Below are 23810 nucleotides of genomic sequence, written 5' to 3'. Positions count from 1 at the left end.
CCTTAAGAACTTCGGGCGTATTGGCTGTTTGCAAGGCTGTACGTTAATATCTCATTTGATATCTTGTATAGAAAAGGTTCACTGGCTTCACAGCTGACTATGTTCATATAGTTTTGTAGCGTGTTACAGAAGGAACTTGTCTTTTCTAAGCCGGCCAGCTGCTCCTCACACCTTGTCGTGTAACCAGTGAGTCTACGATACAATCATTCTACCTCTATGAAATTTTTGACTGATTTTAAAACTGTAGTTTGCAAATCTTGTTTTTGGTGTTTTGAACTATTCAAAGAATTAGTTCAAATGGTTCAAATGGCTCTGAGCACTATGGAACTTAACTTCTGAGGTCATCAGTCCCCTAGGACTTAGAACCACTTAAACATAACTATCCTAAGGACATCACACACATGCATGTCCGAGGCAGGATTCGAACTTGCGACCGTAGCGGTCGCGCGGTTCCAGACTATAGCCCCTAGAACCGCTCGGCCACCCCGGCCGGCTTCAAAGAATTGCAACCTCTTTCGGAGACGCCAGACTTATTAGTCTTCCGTCAAATGATTTTGTCTAAAGTTTATGCGTTGAACAAGTTCAATATCTGTAAAGTCTTTTCTCAAAATTTCTTGTTTCTTTTCTTACAAAAACTGTATTTTGAAACTAAGTTTTTTCACAAACTAAAGCATAAGTTCCAAGTTAAAAATAAAGGAAAAACCTTTCATTGAAGGAAATCACTGCCAGTTGTCTTAAATTAAAATATATATTCGTAAACTTTACGCTTATTTCTTTGCTAGATGTTTCTGAACTTTTTGACGTATGTATTTTTTGAACAGTTAGTAACTTGTAATATCATTGTGTCTCTGTGCTATCACCAGTGTTGGTTGTTTCGATGCCTGGTAAATAAAATTTGATGATGAGAATCCTCTATGATCTTGGTCCTTTCAGTCTCTGATGCCTTGAGACCTGCTGTCAGCATATCAATTAATAGTGTATGCGAACAATGAGACTTGGGTCAGACAGATGGTCTGTCGATGGAGTCTGTGTAACTGCAATGACCACTGTATCCTCATGGCTTAGCGGTCAGAATATCTGCCTCGTAAGCAGCAGACACAGGTTCAAATACCAGTCTGGCACAAATTTTCAACTTTTCCCATCGATTTCAATCAGTTATCACTCAGAGCCAATGTCTGTAATTCCTTTGTATCTTGAAAGAACAAAAAATCAAGAAAGGAGCAGTCTGCTGTTTTACAAGTATTTTAAAGGCCGTTATTCCATAGAACCGACGTTACTGAGAATTGTATGCCACGAAAGTCGACAATATCGAGGAAGAACTAGTTAAATTACTAGATTGCAATTCAAAATATTTCGTCATCTGGAAAATATTGGCACAGAACTTTTGAGTACATTATAACGCAAATCAAACACTAGTCTCAGAGCGATCTAAAAGTATCATTTGTACACTCTGCTTATATGCAGCTTTAATTAATAGTGCGAGACGCATATTAATTTTAGCTCCAATGATTCAGTTATATGTCCACCTGTAGGTGTGGCTTTTAGTGCCATGAAATCGGTAGTGATCTAATAATAACAGCATTAAATACAGCTGTAGCTGTTTATTAATTCCGAGGATAATTCAAAAAATGTGGTAATTGTTTCTTCTTTACGTCTAAGAATTATGTTCGTTGCTAGCAATATTTGGGAATAATCAAACTATTAAAAATACGCATTGTGTTTCCATGATAACAAATTAAGCTTTCGCAGATGTCGGAGAAGAGTAAATGCATTAACTTGAGATACGGAATTCTGGTATTGAAACGAAATCGAAAGTTTGGAGGCCTAACGTTATGTGTCACTTTGGATCAGAAGAGATACTCTTTGTTTTCGGGCGGCTAGCTGAAGTGGTACAGACTGTCGGTCATGCTTGTGAAATGAACTGACTGTTGTCTTTTGGTACAGAGCCGAGTGGAAGGTCTAAAACAGAGCCTCAGATGAATCTGTGACCGTCTAGGCTGCAGATTCTTCGATTTATGCTATATGGTGGTGAGTTTCTGCGTTCCACTTTGATCAGAACTCCACTACACACAGAACGCCACTACACCGGTAGCAAGGACTGTGTGGAGGGGCCTGGGCGGTCTTTTACATGAGACGGTTGGTTCAAATGGCTCTAAGCACTATGAACTTAACTTCTGAGGTCATCAGTCCCCTAGAACTTAGAACTACTTAAACCTAACTAACCTAAGGACATCACACACACCCATGCCCGAGGCAGGATTCGAACCTGTAACCATAGCGGTCGCGTGTTTCCAAACTGTAGCGCCTAGAACCGCTCGGCCACCAGCGGCCGGCTACGTGAGAGGGTCTCGGGAATATACAGAAAGGGCGTCAGTCAAAAAGGGTGCAGGGCAGTCACAGGAAGGTAGACCTAGCAAGTGGTGGTATTGTAATTGAACTGAGTCGTAACTGTGTTGGAAAAGAAACACAGCTCCAAGCGCTAATAGAAAGCACTGAAGCTCAAATTGTTATAGGTACAGATAGCTACATAAGGTCGAGAACAAGATCAGCCGAAATTTTTACAAGGGACATAACCGTGTCCAGAAAAGATAGATTAAATACAGTTGGTGGTGGATAGTGTAACTTATAGGAGAATTGAAATAAATAGTGCCTGTGAGTTAGGATGTGTATAGGTGACACCCGACAACCGGTATAAATTCATAATTAGTTCCCTTTACCGAAAACGCGACTCAGATTCCATGAAGTTTCTCCATGCGGGTGTAAAATGAATGTGTGCAACGGAAAATAATAAACGCTAAAATGATGATTTTGCCGTGTCTGACCACCCTCTTAGGATCTCTTAATTCGCTTTAAGATATAAATTACAATCTAAACATAAATGAATTATGAAGGCAACTAATACTACCAAATGATAAATTTTCTTGGTCAATGCATTTTTTATTGAAGATTAAAATCAACCCTTTAAGTACAATTGTCTGTATTTCCTAACCAAAACTGCAGATCAATTGCCCACTTTACCCCTCCTTATGGCCACGCGATCTAACATAAATAACTCGAAATGACTGACATCATCTACATACCAAACACTAGAAGACACTATTTTCAAAATGACCTATAGTCGTGTGGAACCTCAGTGGAAATAAACTGCTGTGATCATAGCAGTTCAGCCTTTATAGCCCCTAATAAGCCGAAGCGATTAGTGATATCACCGTATGTACTGCGTCTGGTGCGTCGGCGTGCTGGTTATCGTACACCTCTTCGTCGATGGAAGAACTCCAGCCGCAAAATAAAACTCTTTCAAACATTAGGAAGGCAGTAGGCTGTCCTCTGACTAATACACTCTAATACTGCCTTCTCCTCTCTGTGTTCTACAGTCGAGAAACGCGAACCCCCAGCCACAAGGACGGAGTTGAGATAACTTCTCAACGTAAGTATAGGCAGAAGAAGTGCTCTCAATTACTGAACGCTGCGTACTCAACGACGACTTCCATCCCGGAGGTGAAGCCCAGAATGGTATAGGTTCGCAACAGTACAGTGCCTAACTGTTCTAACTATAAACTCTCCTGAGAGCAAAGACAGCAAGTCCGTCTGTACCAACAAAAGCTGATACTGAGCGACCGTCACACACGGGCGCTCACAACGGAAGACCTCGTCTCTCCACCGCTGGCTTCCAGCAAGGCTCGGCTCCCCACCCTCGTAATTCCGAAAACGAATCATATTCCCGAAACCACGGAATATTCTCCCTCTCTACAGCTTCTTCTGAACGCCGACCAACCATATTTTAGTCTTTTGTCGTCCAATGAGGAAAGTTTTCGAGGAGATACCTATGCTCATACAGTGGTACGCTTCTGAGCAAAAATCCTTTGAAATAACCCAGCCTGTGTGATTTCCGAGGTGCCACTTCTTCGTTCCTCTCAGCTGCGTCCAAACTTTCCAGAGTTCGGAAGTATTACACGGTTATCCTTCCGGCCCTACTATAATAGCGGCCGGCCGCCACTGTATTGTCTCTTCGCGCTCAGGTGTCTACACTGGCCACGTTGGCACTTCCTGTCTGGAGCTGGACCACCATACCTGTGCGGGCCTTCCACCCCAAGCTTGAGTTCCGCCTGCCGTTTCATTTCCACTGTCGTTCCTACCTCTACTAGTATAGGCAATCATTCATTGCGCCGTTCTGACAATAAAGACACCCCGTCCCCTTTCATGCAATAAGCGTTCACAATTATTTACAAGGTGTACATGACACTGTCAGTCTCCTTATATTCATATATACAATGTACAACGTATCACATGTTATCTTGGTTCGTTTATGTATAGTGTAAACGTTAGGGGTGCTGTTATACCTCAAATGGCTCTGAGCACTATGGGCCTTAACATCGGAGGTCATCAGTCCCCTGGAACTTAGAACTACTTAAACCTAACTAACCTAAGGACATCACACACATCCATGCCCAAGGCAGGATTCGAACCTGTGACCGTAGCAGTCGCGCCGTTCCGGACTGAAGCGCCTAGAACCACTCGGCCACCGCGGCCGGCTACATGTTATCTAAACGTCTTTGTAGATCACGGCAAAGTATGAGGATGAGTGCTTGTAAGGTGCGAAATTATAGCCAACTTACAGTTGCTGAACAGTTCAAACGAAAGTTGAGTTTCATTTCAAATGACTGTCCCACCCATGCCATTGCAGGCGGTGGCGACTTCAAACTACCCTTGATATGTTGGCGAAAATACATTTTTAAAGTCGGTGGTAGGCATAAAATATTTTCTGAAGTAGTACTGATGCGTTCTCGGAAAATTGTTTTGAGCAGTTAGCTCAAGAGCCCACTCGAAGTCTAAATGGTTGCGAAAATATACTTGACTTTTACCAGCAAATGATCCTGAGCAGATAGGGTGCATCTTAGAGGGTACAGGGAATAGTGACCGCAAGGTTGTTGTAGTGACATTCATGACTGTAACATCGAAACTTACCAAAAATAAACGAAAATTACATCTATTTAAAAAAGCAGATAAAAATCGCTTGCCGCCTTCCTAAGAGACAGTCTCAACTTCTTTCAGTCTGACTACATAAGCGGAGACCAGGTGTGGTTTAAATTGAAAGAAACAATATTGATGACAATAGAGAGATATATGCCAAATAAATTAATAAGAAGTGGCACTGATCCCCTTAACGAAATTTGATATTAAAGGTACCTCTTTTCGAAATTAACCACTCAGTTGATTTTAACAGTACTAGAAATAAGAATAATATTAATAGAAGTTTGAAGTTACTTACTTTGATGGAGTAAGGTAGCCTTTACTTAGGAACACACATTTTCAGTGATTTACCACCAGCTACAAAAAAATTTCTACTAGTGAAGTTCCGTTTAATAGAAGCTAAAGGGTTTATTGGTAGCCAACTCCTTCTACTCAAGTGATTATTTTTCTTATCAAAAATGGCTGATATATTGTTGTTATAGCGGTGTTCAGTCTGAAGACTTGTTTGATGCAACTCTCCATGCTATTCTATGCTGTGCCGGCTTCTTCATGTCTGAGCAACTACAGAAACCTGCATCCTCCTGAATCTGCTTACTGTATTAATTTCTTGGTCTCCCTCTACGATTTTTATCCCCCCCCCCCACCCACCCGCCAATCGCGTTCGCTTCAGTACTAAACTGGAGATCACTTGATGCCTCAGAATGGGTCCTACCAAATGATCCCTTCTACTAGTCAAATTTCTCCACCGCCCCCCATTTCTCTCCCAAGGCTATCAGTAGCTCTAACAGAATGTTGTCTACTCCTGGGACCTTGTTTCGACTTAGGTCTTTCAGTACTCTCTCAAATTTTTCACACAGTACTTTATCTACCACTTCATCTACGTCCTCTTTCATTTCTATAGTTCTATCCACAGGTACGTCTCCCTTATAATGACCCTTGTATACTCCTTGCACTTTTCTACTTTCCCTTTTTTGCTTAGAACTGGTTTTCTGTCTGAGCTCTTGATATGCATACAAATGGCTCCCTTGTTTCCAAAGGTCTCTTTAATTTTCCTATATGTGGTATCAGTCTTTCACCTAGTGATACATCCTTCTAAATCCTTACATTTGGCCTCTAGCCATTCCTCCTTAGCCACTTTGGACTTCCTGTGATGTTTGTATACCCTTTCTCCTGCTTCATTTACTGTGTTTTTATATTTTCCCATTTCATCAATCAAATTCAATTCCTTTTGTGTTACCCACGGATTTCTACTAGTCTTTGACTTTTTACCTACTTGATCCTCTGCTGCCTTCGCTTTTCCTCTCTTAAAGCTACCCATTCTTCTTCTATAGTATTCCTTTCCCCTGTACTTGTCAATCCTTCATCAAATTATGCTCTGTGAAAAATTCTACCAAGCACCTTCCTTCGTTATTCATTTCCCACAGTCCATATTCACCTTCTATTTTTCCTTTTCTTCCTTTGCGTAATATCGAACTCCAGTCCCCCATGACTATTGAATTTTCGTCTCCCTTAACTATCTGAATAATTTCTTTTATCTCACAATGTTGTTGTGGTCTTCAGTCCTGAGACTGGTTTGCTGCAGCTCTCCATGCTACTCTATCCTCTGCAAGCTTCTTCATCTCCCAGTACCTACTGCATCCTACATCCTTCTGAATCTGCTTAGTGTATTCATCTCTTGGTCTCCCACTACGATTTTTACCCTCCACGCTGCCCTCCAATACTAAATTGGTGATCCCTTGATGCCTCAGAACATGCCCTACCAGCCGATCCCTTCTTCTAGTCAAGTTGTGCCACAAACTCCTCTTCTCCCCAATTCTATTCAATACCTCCTCATTAGTTATGAAATCTACCCATCTAATCTTCAGCATTCTTCTGTAGCACCACATTTCGAAAGCTTCTTTCTCTTCTTGTCCAAACTATTTATCGTCCACGTTTCACTTCCATACATGGCTACACTCCATACAAATACTGTCAGAAACTACTTCCTGACACTTAAATCTATACTCGATATTAACAAATTTCTCTTCTTCAGAAATGCTTTACTTGCCATTGCCAGTCTTCATTTTATATCCTGTCTACTTCGACCATCATCAGTTATTTTGCTCCCCAAATAGCAAAACTCCTTTACTACTTTAAGTGTCTCATTTCCTAATCTAATTCCCTCAGCATCACCCGACTTAATTCGACTACATTCCCTCGTTTTGCTTTTGTTGATGTTGTTCTCATGTCCTCCTTTCAAGACACTGTCCGTTCCGTTCAACTGCTCTTCCAAGTCCTTTGCTGTCTCTGACAGAATGACAATGTCATCGGTGAACCTCAAAGTTTTTATTTCTTCTCCATGGATTTTAATACCTATTCCGAATTTTTCTTTTGTTTCGTTTACTGCTTGTTCAATATACTGAGTGAATAACATCGGGGATAGGCTACAACCCTGTCTCACTCCATTCCCAACCACAGCTTCCCTTTCATGTCCCTCGACTCTTATAACTGCAATCTGGTTTCTGGACAAATTGTAAATAGCCTTTCGCTCCCTGTGTTTTACCCCTGCCACCTTCAGAATTTGAAAGATGCTAGAAACGTAGGTTTGCCTTTCCTTAATCTTTCTTCTAAGATAATTCGTAGGGTCGGTATTGCTTCACATGTTCCAATATTTCTACGGAATCCAAACTGATCTTCCCCGAGGTCGGCTTCTATCAGTTTTTTAATTCTTCAATTTCTTCATCATGTGCAGAGACAGTTGGCATATAAACTTACACTATTGTGGCAGGTGGGGACTTGGCGTCTGTTCTTAGCTACATTGCGTTCACCATGCTGTTCATACTAGCTTATTCGCGTCCCTGTTTTCTTATTCATTTTTAAAACTATTCATGCATTACTGGATTACCCCTAATTGACTTTGTATTTATATCCTCTCCCCCATTCTCCCAGCTAGAAATCTTATTCGTCATGCCATCTGACTTCACTACTCCTACTATATCTGAATGTAACCTATCCATTAACTCTTTTAAATTTTGTAACATACCTGCCTGATTAGGGGATCTGACATTCCGTGCTCCAATCTGTAGAAAGCCAGTTTTGTTTTTCTTGATAACGATATCCTCCTGAGTAGTCTCCGCCTGGAGATCAAAGTGCGGGCCTTTTCACCTCCAGAATATGTTACCGAAGAACTTGCCATCATAATTTAACCTTAGAATTGAATTGCATACCTTCGAGGACAGTTACGGCTGTGGTTTCCACTTGCTTTCAGCTGTTCGTAGATCGAGTACAACATGGCCGTTTTGATAGATGTTACAACGTCAGTTCAGTCAGTCATCCAGACTGTTGCCCCTGCAACTACTGAAGAGGCTGCTGCTCCTCTTCAGGAACCACAAGTGTGTCTGGCCTCTCAACTGATACCCCTCCATTGTGGTTGCACCTATGGTGTGGCTACCTGTATCGCTGAGGCAAAAATGCCTTCCTATCAATGGCATGGTCCCTGATTTATTTGGGGTGAGGGGTACACTGATGTGTATGTGCTACTTGTTGTTATGGTCTTCAGTCCTGAGACTGGTTTGATGCAGCTCTCCATGCTACTCTATCCTGTGCAAGCTTCTTCATCTCCCAATACCTACTGCAACATACATCCTTCTGAATCTGCTTAGTGTAGTCATCTCTTGGTCTCCCTCTACGATTTTTACCCTCCACGCTGCCCTCCAATACTAAATTGGTGATTCCTTGGTGCCTCAGAACATGCCCTACCAACCGATCCCTTCTTCTGGTCAAGTTGTGCCACAAACTTCTCTTCTCCCCAATCCTATTCAATACTTCCTCATTAGTTATGCGATCTAACCATCTAATCTTCAGCATTCCTCTGTAGCACCACATTTCGAAAGCTTCTATTCTCTTCTTGTCCAAACTATTTATCGTCCATGTTTCACTTCCATACATGGCTACACTCCATACAAATACTTTCAGAAATGACATCCTGACACTTAAATCTATACTCGATGTTAACAAATTTCTCTTCTTCAGAAACGCTTTCCTTGCCATTGCCAGTCTACATTTTATATCCTGTCTACTTCGACCATCATCAGTTATTTTGCTCCCCAAATAGCAAAACTCCTATACTACTTTAAGTGTCTCATTTCCTAATCTAATTCCCTCGACATCACTCGACTTAATTCGACTACATTCCATTATCCTCGTTTTGCTTTTGTTGATGTTCATCTTATATCCTCCTTTCTAGACTAATAATATCAAATAACTGCAGTATTAAGTACAATCTGATTTCTGTAGAAATATAGTACAGTAAACAGGTGTTCCAACAGTGATTTTCTATTGGAAGATGCAGGGCTACAATATCCTAAGAATTATCATATGCACATCGGTGTATTGAACGTTTACGAGTTTTACGTTGAATTTGTTCTCACATACTAAACGAAACATTTTCAACATTATCAGACTTGTACATTCATGAGGACTGTTATCTTAGGATATGTGGACATTTATTGTGTATTCTGGTTTCCTGTAATTGTGAACGTCCTAAGGAGTCTCTCACAATGCATTCACTGGAACGAAAAGTACATTAAATCTAATCTAACATAATCTGTAAGTGTAGGGAAAACGGAGTCTTTTGGTGTAATGAGATGTATCCTCTCTTCATCTAGATGGGAAGAGATTACAAATATCCCAAATGATTGTACTCAATGACATTTTGACTCCCTTCCTAATAGAATCCGTGCATGCATCCACGCCAGAGAGTTGCAACTTGATACTGGTAAATGGTCTAATACTTGAAATTCTTTGTAAATTTTGCAATCATAGTAATAACTCCAAAACTCTCTCAATATGCGAAGATTCTTTTCCCTTCTCCTTCCCTCTCTGGGTGCTTCACTTTTTTCGCTTGGCAGAGTGTGACATTATTTCCCAGCATGTGTCAGTTACTATGGTGTGCTATCCATTCAAATCCGGTTTCTATAACATTTATTCGATATTTTGCAAATGGACCATTCGTCATAGTACACTACTGGCCATTAAAATTGCTACACCAAGAAGAAATGCAGATGGTAAATGGGTATTCATTGGAAAAATATATTATACGAGAACTGACATGTGATTACATTTTCTCGCAATTTGGGTGCATAGATACTGAGAAATCAGTACCCAGAACAACCACCTCTGGAAGTAATAACTGCCTTGATACGCCTACGCATTGAGTCAAACAGAGCTTGGATGGCGTCTGTAGGTACAGCTGCCCATGTAGCTTCAACACAATACCACAGTTCATCAATGGTAGTGACTGGCGTATTGTGACGAGTCAGTTGCTCGGCCACCATTCACCAGACGTTGTCAGTTGGTGAGAGATCTGAAGAATGTGCTGACCAGGGCAGCAGTCGAACATTTTCTGTATCCAGAAAGGCCCGTACAGGACCTGCAACGTGAGGTCGTGCATTATCCTGCTGAAATGTAGGGTTTCACAGGGACTGAATGAAGGTTAGAGCCACGGCTGAAGTGTAACGTCCACTGTACAACGTGCCGTCAATGCGAACAAGAGGTGACCGTGACCTGTAACCAATGGCACCCCATACCATCACGCCGGATCATACGCCAGTATGGCGATGACGAATACACATTTCCAATGTGCGTTCACCGCGATGTCACCAAACACGGATGCAACCATCGTGATGCTGTAAACAGAACCTGGATTCATCCGAAAAAATAACGTTTTGCCATTCGTGCACCCAGGTTCGTCGTTGAGTACACCATCGGAGGTGCCCCTGTCTGTGATGCAGCGTCAAGGGTAACCGCAGCCATGGTCTCCGAGCTGATAGTCCATGCTGCTGCAAATGTCGTCGAACTGTTCGTGCAGATGATTGTCGTGTTGCAAACGTCCCCATCTGTTGACTCATGGATCGAGACGTGACTACACGATTCGTTACAGACATACAGATAAGATGCCTGTGATTTCGACTGCTAGTGATACGGGGCCGCTGGGATCCAGCACGGCGTTCCGTATTACCCTCCTGAACCCACCGATTCAATATTCTGCTAACAGTCATTGGATCTCGACCAATGGGAGCAGCATTGTCGCGATACGATAAACCGCAATTGTGATAGGCTACAATCCGACCTTTATCAAAGTCGGAAACGTGATGGTACGCGTTTTTCCTCCTTACACGAGGAATCACAACAACGTTTCACCAGGCAACGCCGGTAAAATGCTGTTTGTGTATGAGAAATCGGCTGGAAACTTTCCTCATGTCACCACGTTGTAGGTGTCACCACCGGCACCAACCTTGTGTGAAAGGTCAGAAAAGCTAATAATTTTCATAACACAGCATCTTCTTCCTGTCGGTTAAATTTCGGGTCTGTAGCACGTCATCTTCGTGGTGTAGCAATTTTAGTGGCCGGTAGTGTACTATGCCGCTTGAGTATGTGTTTCGATAAGCTACCTTTTGGCATCCAGTGAAACTAACATCACAAAATCTAAATCTAATCTGCAACAAACTGACCTCATGCAATCGACAAGCGCACTAACGTAAAAATTAACCATGTAACAGTAAGCTCCCAGTAGTCAAACAACATGCTGTTTTTATACATTTCTGGAGGCTTGAATCTGTACCTCTAACGTCCGACAAATAACAAAGCTCGAAATTTAAGGTGAAAGTAAAGACAAAGTAGCTGTACCTTTGATTAAACTGTTTCGTCTTTTTGGTTCTTAGTGCACAGATAACAAACATGAGATATAATCAGCAGTTGCTGCAGCACCATATCGTTTGAACATTTGACTCGAAAGTCTCTCCTAAGTGGGGAAGTAATCCACAACCTTGTTTCTGTACTCACAACTTTATAAAAAAAATGGCTCTGAGCACTATGGGACTCAACTGCTTTGGTCATCAGTCCCCTAGAACTTAGAACTACTTAAACCTAACTAACCTAAGGACATCACACACATCCATGCCCGAGGCAGGATTCGAACCTGCGACCGTAGCAGTCGCACGGTTCCGGACTGCGCGCCTAGAACCGCGAGACCACCGCGGCCGGCACAACTTTATAATTGCAAATGTATGGTAACCTAAATGTGCTCCAGCAACAACAAATGCCTCAAAATAAAATATGTTCAGTTAAAGAATTATGTTTTATAGAACAGTGATGATGTCTAATGCAAATAAGTGATGCATGTTTGGTTCAAAACAAAATCAAAACTCAATTGCAAAATACTAAAAGTTGTATTGTTATTTCCATGATAGATACGAATGAAGTTGCAACTGAGGAAGAATGCGATTTATTGTCTTTGTGGATTTTTCTGACACCTCTTGGTAGAACAGTTCCATATTTGACATTGAATAACAAGTAAACTGTTTTTGTTCTTCTGATTATTGTTTGTTTCGAACTAGTTCTTTGTTTATTGGGCCATCTCCTGGAAACAACTGACTAGTGACCGCAAGGGATACAAATTTTGTAGAAAATCAAACATTATAAACAAAAATACAAGCCACTTGCACACAGTGTTCTGAAACAAACTTGTTTTTAGCTTTATAAATCACACTTTACGCAGTGGGCAATATTAAACGAAATAAACAGTTAAAATACACAATATTACAGTATCACAGGTTATATGGTTTAAGTACTAAAGTTTGTGAGGTCATGACGTTCATTGAGAATTGTGTAACTGAGCAGTAGTCACCTACATTACGAAACAAACGTGTTTTACACAGTAAATTACAGTTTATGCAATAGGCAATACAAACACAATTTACAATATTAAGTACTTTTTTGGTGCACAACATAAATGACAAGATCTCAGTTTGAGAGATTCTCAGTAAGTGTCACTTCAGCATTTTAACCACATAGCCTTGCCAAAGTGGGTACGCTGGTTCTAGTCAGATCATCTAAATTAAGCCCTTTAAGCTCTGTTGTTTTTGGCTAGTAGTTTGCTGAGTGACTGTACGGGTGCACCGCATGCTGTTTATAATTTTCCCTTTGCCCTTACGACAGAAGGAACAGCAGGGGCGATGGCGTACAGTCCCTGACCGCCAGTCTTCCCGCCAATGTTCTGGATTAAGTTCCAAACCTCTCTGCAGTGTCTCAGGAAGCAACAACTTGCGAAACTGTTTGCTGCTGATCTGTACGTCAGATGTTGACGTTAAGATTGGGACCCATTTGGAGTTCTTTGGCAGGCAACGTACTGGCATCAGGTTTCACACTCTTCCTTCTCTCGTCATCTCCAACGGGAGAACATGAGACTGCACTATACATACACTCATTACAGTCACCTGCACTGAAGAGATCCACTTAGAACGTACATATCTGTCACACTTTGCAAGGGATAGGTGTCTGTGGACGCAAAGTAAAGGGAAAATATATCCAATTAGAAAGCTTAACCTACCCATCTGTGTTCTCACCCATTTATGAAATAGGAGTTTCACTTTCATTCTAATTGCAGTGAGGCCTTTTGTAATATTAAATCGACTTCCTTATTTTTCAGTATTCTGTCAGTGATCTATTTCGCTTAGTATTATGCTTGCTGATGCTTGCGTACTTGAGCTACAGGCCTCAGAATAAAGCTTGGCTTCAGAAAGATAGTGATGTAAGGTGCTACAGCTTAGCTGCTCCTGAATGTAGTAGGCACCTTTTACGAGTTGGCTGGGGGCTAAGGTGGAGCGGCCCACATACAAAATACGAGCGTAAATAGGTGAAGGGATCCTTAACTATTCGATTACTCTGTTGGTGGAAGATCACCAGAATCAGTAACAATCGTAAAATACTTATGAGTAACAGGCCTGAGCGACCTTAATGGGAATAACCGCATAAAATACAAGGAAAGGGGAAGCTACCGTGAGATTCAGTGGAACAATCGTAAGGAATTGTAATTCACCCACGAAAGACGTGGTTTACAGAACACTGTCCCCTACTAGTTATTGGTGTGTGGTTTTTACCAAGGAAGATTAATGGAAGAGACAGAAAAGAGCCAACAAAGAGCGGATCGTTTAGAAAACGTGAGAGTGTTACAGAGATGCTCAGCAAACTACACTGGCTGTCGATACAAGAGGGGCTCTTGTATCATGCAGAGCATTGTGGTTGAAATTATGAGAGTGTACACTCGAGGAACGTGTTATTTTCTTCCACATATATCTCTCGAAATGAGCACAACGAAAAAAATTTGAGAAGTTAGAACTCATTCGTCGACAGACGAACCTTCCCATGCACAACAGAGAAGTAGCAGAATGATGGTGGCAACAGTGGTAATGTCCGCCCAGCACCATAATGAGGCTTGCAGGGAATAGGTGCTGATCACGCCTTGGCATCACGAGTTTTCTGCTGGTCGCCATCAACAGTAGGCCCCGCCTCGCCCTCTTCTACGCCTGCTGCGGTTACTGCAGGGATGGCCAGGGCCGCGCGCAGGCGGCGCCACATGACGGCCTGCTGCTTGGGCTGCTGCGGCCACTCCAGGTAGGTGCGGGTGTCCATGAGGTAGCGCAGGTGGCGCGGCAGGCGCGCCCGCTCCAGCCGTGTCAGCTCCACCAACACCAGGTGCGACACCTTCACGGAGGCGAGCTCCAGCTCCCAGCGGCACCACTGTCACCAACACGGTTTCAATCCATGAGTACAATAATGTTTGTGATGACACACTCACGATAAAAAAAAAAGAAATGAAAAAAAAGAAAGGAAAGAAGGGAAATGAGAAAAAGAAACACCTCCATGACTGGAGATAGGACATTCACATTCACAGCACACATATCACATATATTTGTATGTTATACATAAATTATTAACGTTTCGGCCCCCCCCCCATCCCCCTCGGTTCTGCATGTGTCCTGTTGCCTAACGCCCCACTTAACAGTGACCCATTGGGTAGTGATGTTCAGTCCCAATGGGGCACTGTTAAGTGGGGCGTTCCCCAAGGGTCGGTGCTGGGGCCACTTCTGTCTCTTATTTATATAAATGATATGCCTTCTGGTATTACAGGTGATTCAAAAATATTTCTGTTTGCGGGTGACACGAGCTTGGTAGTGAAGGATCTTGTGTGTAATATTGAAACAGTATCGAATAATGTAGTTCATGAAATAAGTTCGTGGTTTGTGGAAAATAATTTGATGCTAAATCACAGAAAGACTCAGTTTTTGCAGTTTTTAACTCACAATTCAACAAGAACCGATATTTGGATCAGACAGAATGGCCATATTATAAGCGAGACGGAACATTTCAGGTTCCTATTTGTTCGGATAGATAGTAAGCTGTTGTGGAAAGCCCATGTTCAGGACCTTGTTCAGAAACTAAATGTTGCTTTATTTACCATTAGAACAGTATCTGAAATAAGTGACAGTTCAACACGAAAAGTAGTCAACTTCGGATATTTTCATATGCTTATGTCATATGGTATTATTTTTTTGGGGTAATTCTTCTGAATCAAAAAGGGTATTTTGGCTAAAAAAAAACGGGCTGTTCTAGCTATGTCTGATGTGAGTTCGAGAACCTCTTGTCGACCCCTATTCAATAGTCTGGGAATTCTGACATTGCCCTCACAATATATATTTTCTTTAATGTCATTTGTTGTTAGCAGCTTTCACTCAGTTAGTACTAGGCAGAAATCAAATCTGCATGTGGAATGCACTTCCATGACTCTTGTGCAGAAAGGAGTGCAGTATTCTCCTGCATCCATTTTCAATAAGCTACCACAAGAACTCAAAAATCTTAGCAGTAGCCCAAACACTTTTAAGTTAAACTGAGGAGTTTCCTCATGGCTCACTCCTTCTATTCTGTTTAGGAGCTCCTGGAAGAGCTGAAAAATTAAGCAAATTCCAGTGTTACATTTTTGATTTTCTTTATTTAAACTTACAAATTGTCGCCTGAATATATTAGTTACATTTCATTTTATCTGTTTCTACTATCGTGTTATAATTTCATGTATTGACTCGGTCCATGACCATTGAGACTTCTCCTTAATTTGGTCCCACAGACCAATAAATAAATAAATAAAATAGATAAAATAACAGGCAACCTGTTCTATGTGTGATGGCATCGACATGTATAAAGCGTGAATGCTGTTCTGTAATATAGTCATCCACGCTGCATTCAGATGATTGCAAAGTTCATCTGTGGTACTTGGCATTGGATAACCACACTGTACCAGTGGTTTCACCAGACGTTTTCAATTGGCGGCAAGTCTGGTATTCTGGCGGGCCAGGGCAAAAGACTGACATCCTCTGACACCAAGAAGGCAAGTGTTCATGCAGCAACATATGGTCAATCATTGTCTTGCTGAAAAATGGCGTCTGCAGTGTTGTGCAGAAAGGGTATAACTAAATGCTGTAAGGTGGCGTGGTCTCCTGACCTTCAATTCTTACATATTCCGTCCTCACAATCGTACTCTGCACATCATGATGCTTCATTCAAACCCAAACTCGATAAGGTAGAGTCAATTTTGTATGAATTCATGTAAGCGATATGCAAATCTAATAAGTAAACCGCAAGTGTGCACCGAGGTTGAAAAAAAGTCGAGGCTGGCGTTCAAAACATGATGACCACAAGGAATTTACGTTCTAAAGAGGAAGCCAGCCCGCTGGGAAGACCGTCCCTTCAGAGGGCTGGGTAAACAGCATACCTACTTCGGCCAAAGCAACCGCCCAGAGAGAAGACAGCTTTTGCCTGAGCGAAGGGATAACGACCCCCGTGTTCGACTTAAAAGCAAATTCCGCTACATTGTGTGGGAGTGCCCAAAATACGCGTTTTTTTCACGGACTGACTACATAGTTAGGGAGTTCTCAGAGGAGGACAGTATATGCCTAACAGAGATGCTACAGATTTCTGCACTGGTCGACTTAAACGAAACGTCATTCTCCCATTTAAAAGAGCAAAGCTTCCAGAATGAGATTTTCACTCTGCAGCGGAGTGTGCGCTGATATGAAACTTCCTGGCAGATTAAAACTGTGTGCCCGACCGAGACTCGAACTCGGGACCTTTGCCTTTCGCGGGCAAGTGCTCTACCAACTGAGCTACCGAAGCACGACTCACGCCCGGTACTCACAGCTTTACTTCTGCCAGTACCTCGTCTCCCACCTTCCAAACTTTACAGAAGCTCTCCTGCGAACCATGCAGAACTAGCACTCCTGAAAGAAAGGATATTGCGGAGACATGGCTTAGCCACAGCCTGGGGGATGTTTCCAGAATGAGATTTTCACTCTGCAGCGGAGTGTGCGCTGATATGAAACTTCCTGGCAGATTAAAACTGTGTGCCCGACCGAGACTCGAACTCGGGACCTTTGCCTTTCGCGGGCAAGTGCTCTACCAACTGAGCTACCGAAGCACGACTCACGCCCGGTACTCACAGCTTTACTTCTGCCAGTACCTCGTCTCCCACCTTCCAAACTTTACAGAAGCTCTCCTGCGAACCATGCAGAACTAGCACTCCTGAAAGAAAGGATATTGCGGAGACATGGCTTAGCCACAGCCTGGGGGATGTTTCCAGAATGAGATTTTCACTCTGCAGCGGAGTGTGCGCTGATATGAAACTTCCTGGCAGATTAAAACTGTGTGCCCGACCGAGACTCGAACTCGGGACCTTTGCCTTTCGCGGGCAAGTGCTCTACCAACTGAGCCACCGAAGCACGACTCACGCCCGGTACTCACAGCTTTACTTCTGCCAGTACCTCGTCTCCCACCTTCCAAACTTTACAGAAGCTCTCCTGCGAACCATGCAGAACTAGCACTCCTGAAAGAAAGGATATTGCGGAGACATGGCTTAGCCACAGCCTGGGGGATGTTTCCAGAATGAGATTTTCACTCTGCAGCGGAGTGTGCGCTGATATGAAACTTCCTGGCAGATTAAAACTGTGTGCCCGACCGAGACTCGAACTCGGGACCTTTGCCTTTCGCGGGCAAGTGCTCTACCAACTGAGCTACCGAAGCACGACTCACGCCCGGTACTCACAGCTTTACTTCTGCCAGTACCTCGTCTCCCACCTTCCAAACTTTACAGAAGCTCTCCTACGAACCATGCAGAACTAGCACTCCTGAAAGAAAGGATATTGCGGAGACATGGCTTAGCCACAGCCTGGGGGATGTTTCCAGAATGAGATTTTCACTCTGCAGCGGAGTGTGCGCTGATATGAAACTTCCTGGCAGATTAAAACTGTGTGCCCGACCGAGACTCGAACTCGGGACCTTTGCCTTTCGCGGGCAAGTGCTCTACCAACTGAGCTACCGAAGCAGGAGAGCTTCTGTAAAGTTTGGAAGGTGGGAGACGAGGTACTGGCAGAAGTAAAGCTTTGAGTACCGGGCGTGAGTCGTGCTTCGGTAGCTCAGTTGGTAGAGCACTTGCCCGCGAAAGGCAAAGGTCCCGAGTTCGAGTCTCGGTCGGGCACACAGTTTTAATCTGCCAGGAAGTTTCATATCAGCGCACACTCCGCTGCAGAGTGAAAATCTCATTCTGGAAACATCCCCCAGGCTGTGGCTAAGCCATGTCTCCGCAATATCCTTTCTTTCAGGAGTGCTAGTTCTGCATGGTTCGCAGGAGAGCTTCTGTAAAGTTTGGAAGGTGGGAGACGAGGTACTGGCAGAAGTAAAGCTGTGAGTACCGGGCGTGAGTCGTGCTTCGGTAGCTCAGTTGGTAGAGCACTTGCCCGCGAAAGGCAAAGGTCCCGAGTTCGAGTCTCGGTCGGGCACACAGTTTTAATCTGCCAGGAAGTTTCATATCAGCGCACACTCCGCTGCAGAGTGAAAATCTCATTCTGGAAACATCCCCCAGGCTGTGGCTAAGCCATGTCTCCGCAATATCCTTTCTTTCAGGAGTGCTAGTTCTGCATGGTTCGCAGGAGAGCTTCTGTAAAGTTTGGAAGGTGGGAGACGAGGTACTGGCAGAAGTAAAGCTGTGAGTACCGGGCGTGAGTCGTGCTTCGGTAGCTCAGCTGGTAGAGCACTTGCCCGCGAAAGGCAAAGGTCCCGAGTTCGAGTCTCGGTCGGGCACACAGTTTTAATCTGCCAGGAAGTTTCATATCAGCGCACACTCCGCTGCAGAGTGAAAATCTCATTCTGCAACATCCCCCAGGCTGTGGCTAAGCCATGTCTCCGCAATATCCTTTCTTTCAGGAGTGCTAGTTCTGCATGGTTCGCAGGAGAGCTTCTGTAAAGTTTGGAAGGTGGGAGACGAGGTACTGGCAGAAGTAAAGCTGTGAGTACCGGGCGTGAGTCGTGCTTCGGTAGCTCAGTTGGTAGAGCACTTGCCCGCGAAAGGCAAAGGTCCCGAGTTCGAGTCTCGGTCGGGCACACAGTTTTAATCTGCCAGGAAGTTTCAAGAGCAAAGCTGATTGGCGGAATATTTCTGATGCAAAGAGTCAGATGACTGACAGAAGGCAGTGAATGATATACTCTTTGCAAATTTTCCAGAAAAAGGGGCGGTTCCGTTGTCGCTCTTGGAGCGGGAACATGTAACGAGAGCGAGTGCTCTCGTACGTGTATGCAAAGAGCACTCACACTCACAATGTTGCAGGATATCATTCAGGTAGGTGACAATGGTCACAGTGCCCTGGATATGTACCAAGTGTGGTTTGTGGTTGTAACCAAAGCGCCCCACTCCATCAACCTTGAGTTGGCACTGTATATCTTGTTCGGATGCAGTCACTGTGATGCTGCTCGTCCTCTATGCAGTGAACCAAAATGAGCCATCTATTTCAAACAAACATAACGTTAATTCAACTGAAAGCACTGTCCGATGCCATTTCTGTGTTCAGTGACGTTGTTCCATGCACCATTGCCGTCTAGCATGTTTTTGCACATTTTAAAGGTAGGTGGAGAAGTGGACGACGCGCACGTAATCCACGCAGTAATAAACGGCGTCGGACTGTCACCCCTGATAGTGTACGGTGTGTTCCACTGTTCCACTAGAACCAGGATGGACACAGATCTGTCCTGCAGTCTCGGTGTTGCGACCTGACCCATCTAGCCGTGTTCTACGACGTTCCGTGATCCACTCTGCGCACACCCTTTACACTGCTGAAACATTTCGTCCCACTCGAGCAGCAGTGAACCCACGGGCCGAATTGGTTGAAATGCTAATAATTTCTGCAGAAGGTACTAACGTACACGTCCTGTGAATATCAATGTCATGTCTCTAGTTGTTAAAGTTGTTCCGTTTTTTTTATTTCTGAACGTTAGTGACCATCTCAGGGCAGGTGTTTTATCCAATGCAAAGTGACTCTTAAGGTATTTGGAAAAAAAGCAAGAGGGAGAGAGTCAATGTTGACACGATGCGACAGTTACTATACTGTCGAAAGAGTACCACGCCACAGCATAGGTTTGGCCAAACAGTGTGGTGGGAGGGGAAGCAGTTCAGTTTAGTTTTGCAGTGAATGACGAAATTGTTTTGACATTTCGTAATATTTCGTCACTTGCTACAAGTTTCATATCAACTGAAGAAGCCTGCCAGTCAAGGAATCTTCCGTCCTATTGAACTGATGTGTTAATATATACGGTATTCAACGTAACTGGTGACGGATTGTTCATCATAAGATTGAGGCTCATTCTTGTGTCTGCGTTCGCTTACAAATACAATTTGTTTTAGAATGGATTCTACCATCAGCAGACACAACGGTTTTCTTCTTTCCAACCAAAGAAAAAAAGAAGAAAACATTGTGTTTGATCAAGGCAGAACCCACGCTAAAACAAATAACTTCATTATGACTCTTTGTTAAGACGTCGAGACTATGATAACTTGTTAGAAATTAAAACTGGTAATGACACTATTTGCGTGATTCGTAGCTACAAATACAAGCAACGTATTTCTTTGTACATGATGATCGCCTCTGGGGTACGCCTGGACTACAAGTATTACTTCTGCGGTCTAACTCACCGCTGATTTCCTTGTAGAAGATGGCCACTGCTTTTCCCCTTGGGGGGGGGGGGATGCCTAGTATTTTTTTTTCTCTAGATACAGCGGTTTTATGGATTTAAGTCCTACTGTAGAGTCAGGGACCTTTCAACCAAATAACACGCAAGCTGGTAGTGGGCATAGGGCCTGCACATTCAGAACGTTTGATAGGGCCTTATTTTGAATTTGTGAGATATATATTCCACTGTAAGATAACGACATGTAATAGAGTCCAAGGAAAGTAAAATCTCAGGCTATTCTTTGAGGGGACAAAGTAACCTGTCCAGCCGGAGAAAACTTCATCTCTCAGCAAACAAATGTCAACGATGGTGTATCATTTACAGTGAAGCAGTCATTACAGAACTGGCATCACTCTTCCACCTTCTCCGAACCTCTCCATTATTAAGAAGAGTGAGAATTTGATGAAAACTGAAACTGTGGGAAGAGACTAGGGTTTGAAATAACGCATGCTAAATGACGAATTAATAACACAATCAGCAACTTGCAGTAGTAAGATCTTTCAAAAATAAAATGACTCCTGTTAATCAGAGAGCCATATTTTATAAATAATTAAGTGAATATTGGCAACGGCGAGAATTGATCTCGCTTGTGGCGCTCTTAATCGGTTCAATTCAAAATCGTGCTGTTCAGTGCGAGCCAGACGCCAGCCCTCTAAAATCGCTGTGTGGGAGCTCATTGTTGGCTGTGATCTGATAGAGGTAGGACGTGTCCAAGATGTTCAATGGGATTCGTTAAGTGCCACTGTACGGAAGCATGATAACATATATATATATATATATGCTCTCTAGGATTAGCTGAGCAGACACTTTATTCACTCACTAAACTGTTATATTATTCCTAAAATTATTTTTGATCAGTTTCTGGTAATAAGTTTATTTAATTAAATTTCGAAGAATGTTGACTGTGGTTAATCGTACGAAAGTGTCAAAGATTACAGAGAGGGCGCCTGTGGGCTGGTAATTACAATTGAGTGAATGTGCATAATAGTTTGGACAGACATTCCAAGACACACAAATAGTCCAGCGTGTGGGTTTTTGAAGTTTTTACAGAATTTCGGTGGGGTATGCTGAATGAAAGGTAACTTAAAGCAAGAATCTTAAGTAGCGATCTCGCAGCCTAATTTAGAAAACTCCTGGGGCAGCCTTTTAGAAATATTGCACGACAGGATGTGTGTTTGTGAGAAGGGAATATCTTATTTGCAACGCAGAAGTATGAAAGCGATGCCAGTGTTGGGACAGGCTCTGGTATGTCGTTAGGAGTGACTGAGATGCTTAACGGGCTGGATCAGGCGCAGCAGCAAGTCAGTACGAGTAGCTCCAGGCGGTATGGAAAGCAGGCACTAGTCACTCTGTGCATGGGACAACTTCCAAGGCGGCTGATATGGGTCCCCCACCGATTCACGCTTACACCACAGTGTCCAAAACAAAATACACCACTTTTTTAATTTCGGTAACAATTCTCAATATTAATAATGTATTAGGTAAATAATAAAATAATTAATGTTAACGTAATACACTCCTGGAAATGGAAAAAAGAACACATTGACACCGGTGTGTCAGACCCACCATACTTGCTCCGGACACTGCGAGAGGGCTGTACAAGCAATGATCACACGCACGGCACAGCGGACACACCAGGAACCGCGGTGTTGGTCGTCGAATGGCGCTAGCTGCGCAGCATTTGTGCACCGCCGCCGTCAGTGTCAGCCAGTTTGCCGTGGCATACGGAGCTCCATCGCAGTCTTTAACACTGGTAGCATGCCGCGACAGCGTGGACGTGAACCGTATGTGCAGTTGACGGACTTTGAGCGAGGGCGTATAGTGGGCATGCGGGAGGCCGGGTGGACGTACCGCCGAATTGCTCAACACGTGGGGCGTGAGGTCTCCACAGTACATCGATGTTGTCGCCAGTGGTCGGCGGAAGGTGCACGTGCCCGTCGACCTGGGACCGGACCGCAGCGACGCACGGATGCACGCCAAGACCGTAGGATCCTACGCAGTGCCGTAGGGGACCGCACCGCCACTTCCCAGCAAATTAGGGACACTGTTGCTCCTGGGGTATCGGCGAGGACCATTCGCAACCGTCTCCATGAAGCTGGGCTACGGTCCCGCACACCGTTAGGCCGTCTTCCGCTCACGCCCCAACATCGTGCAGCCCGCCTCCAGTGGTGTCGCGACAGGCGTGAATGGAGGGACGAATGGAGACGTGTCGTCTTCAGCGATGAGAGTCGCTTCTGCCTTGGTGCCAATGATGGTCGTATGCGTGTTTGGCGCCGTGCAGGTGAGCGCCACAATCAGGACTGCATACGACCGAGGCACACAGGGCCAACACCCGGCATCATGGTGTGGGGAGCGATCTCCTACACTGGCCGTACACCACTGGTGATCGTCGAGGGGACACTGAATAGTGCACGGTACATCCAAACCGTCATCGAACCGATCGTTCTACCATTCCTAGACCGGCAAGGGAACGTGCTGTTCCAACAGGACAATGCACGTCCGCATGTATCCCGTGCCACCCAACGTGCTCTAGAAGGTGTAAGTCAACTACCCTGGCCAGCAAGATCTCCGGATCTGTCCCCCATTGAGCATGTTTGGGACTGGATGAAGCGTCGTCTCACGCGGTCTGCACGTCCAGCACGAACGCTGGTCCAACTGAGGCGCCAGGTGGAAATGGCATGGCAAGCCGTTCCACAGGACTACATCCAGCATCTCTACGATCGTCTCCATGGGAGAATAGCAGCCTGCATTGCTGCGAAAGGTGGATATACACTGTACTAGTGCCGACATTGTGCATGCTCTGTTGCCTGTGTCTATGTGCCTGTGGTTCTGTCAGTGTGATCATGTGATGTATCTGACCCCAGGAATGTGTCAATAAAGTTTCCCCTTCCTGGGACAATGAATTCACGGTGTTCTTATTTCAATTTCCAGGAGTGTATTTTATGAGGTATGTAGTGTTTTTACGTCATTTTTAT

General features: G+C 43.9%; 1 protein-coding gene across 1 annotated transcript in view; it reads right to left on the bottom strand.

Annotated features, from left to right (window-relative positions):
• Positions 1-12219: 12219 nt before the first annotated feature.
• Positions 12220-23810, bottom strand: part of LOC126241329 (toll-like receptor 2) — a 150403-nt gene continuing 138812 nt past the window's right edge. The window contains exon 12 of the mRNA XM_049947998.1: positions 12220-14529. Within this exon, the coding sequence (XP_049803955.1) occupies positions 14245-14529 (285 nt within the window). The 3' untranslated portion in view covers positions 12220-14244. The remainder of the gene's footprint in view (positions 14530-23810) is intronic.

Source organism: Schistocerca nitens, chromosome 1 (assembly GCF_023898315.1).
Source record: "Schistocerca nitens isolate TAMUIC-IGC-003100 chromosome 1, iqSchNite1.1, whole genome shotgun sequence".
In the NCBI taxonomy this organism is placed as follows: domain Eukaryota; kingdom Metazoa; phylum Arthropoda; class Insecta; order Orthoptera; family Acrididae; genus Schistocerca; species Schistocerca nitens.
The sequence above is the reverse complement of the archived record's forward strand: the minus strand, read 5'-3'. Positions and strand labels throughout refer to the sequence as shown.